The sequence below is a fragment of the Atta colombica genome, unplaced genomic scaffold, assembly GCF_001594045.1.
Source record: "Atta colombica isolate Treedump-2 unplaced genomic scaffold, Acol1.0 scaffold175, whole genome shotgun sequence".
Taxonomy (NCBI): domain Eukaryota; kingdom Metazoa; phylum Arthropoda; class Insecta; order Hymenoptera; family Formicidae; genus Atta; species Atta colombica.
In genome coordinates, this window is record NW_017259266.1 from 762066 (window position 1) to 763316 (window position 1251).

Sequence of the window (1251 nt, forward strand, 5' to 3'; positions counted from 1 at the left end):
TAAATACATAAATACATAATTATAGGATAAATACGGGCAAGATATATTAAAACCAGCAGATCACGTTTACTTTCTCTCTATACTTCGTCATATTATATTGATATATCTGTTCCCTCTATATCGATCGCATCAGGAAGGCGTGATCGCGCTAATCAAATGTCGATAAAAATCGATCGGTTGCTGTAAGCGCGCTACATAAATTTAGAATATTACATTTTGCAATATAATTAACTCACACGTGTAAAAACGTTTTTATAATACAGATCTATTTAGTATGAACAAGTCATTAATGTCCGGAATGTTTTTTTTATGAATTAACTAATTCAAAAAATATTTAAAAATTCATGTAACTTCCTTAACTATTCTAAATAAAAAAGATAACATAACTCCTATTATTTTCTAATAAATATAACTTCTTCTCTTTGTGTTATTCTTTCACATTTGTGCGTATATCGACTGTAATTTTTATATTAAAAGAAAAATTTATTCTCCTCTCAACATGTAAAGAGTCATTTATGTATCCAGGCGATTTTTAAAATTATGAATATATTTTGAAAACAAATGAGTACAGGCGCGCCGTATGATTGACTAATAAGTTTCATCCATCGACAAAAGCATTCTTATTTTGATGAATTAATTACTAATAATATGTTTCAGGTTTTTTTAATACATTTGTTCACATAATAATGTATACGCACTATCTGTTAGCGTCCATGAAGATAAACACAAGTTTATGGAAAAAGCACATCACTCAATTGCAGCTGGTCCAATTTTTCGTGATCACTTTACACTATTTACAATTAACCTGGGTGGAAAATTGCGGTTTTCCACTATGGCCAATATATGTGATGGTACCGCAGAATTTATTTATGATTATGTTATTTGGAGATTTTTATTATAAAACATATATGAAGAAAAAACCGACAATCGAAACAAAGATGGAAATAGACAGCATCTCCACTGAATTTTCGAATGGAAAACTGAAAGAACAATAAATTCGAAACACAACATCTTATCTAATATCTAATCTTTTCTGATTTTATTTTATATTTCACATTTAAATAAATCTCAAAATTAAATAAAAAGTTTGTTTGCGAGATCTTCAGATTCCAAGCAATTAATAGATTTATTTATTTCGTTTCAGGCTGTTTAAAGTCTTCAACAACTTAAAACGAAATAAATAAATCTATTAATTACTTGGAACCTGAAGATTTATAATTTCATATAAAATTTCATATAAAATGTGATTTT

General features: G+C 27.5%; 1 protein-coding gene across 1 annotated transcript in view; it reads left to right on the forward strand.

The window, feature by feature from the left end:
• Positions 1 to 1001, forward strand: part of LOC108686333 (elongation of very long chain fatty acids protein AAEL008004-like) — a 6750-nt gene extending 5749 nt beyond the window's left edge. The window contains exon 5 of the mRNA XM_018191595.1: positions 658 to 1001. Coding sequence (XP_018047084.1) covers positions 658 to 995 — 338 coding nt within the window. The 3' untranslated portion in view covers positions 996 to 1001. The remainder of the gene's footprint in view (positions 1 to 657) is intronic.
• Positions 1002 to 1251: the final 250 nt, after the last annotated feature.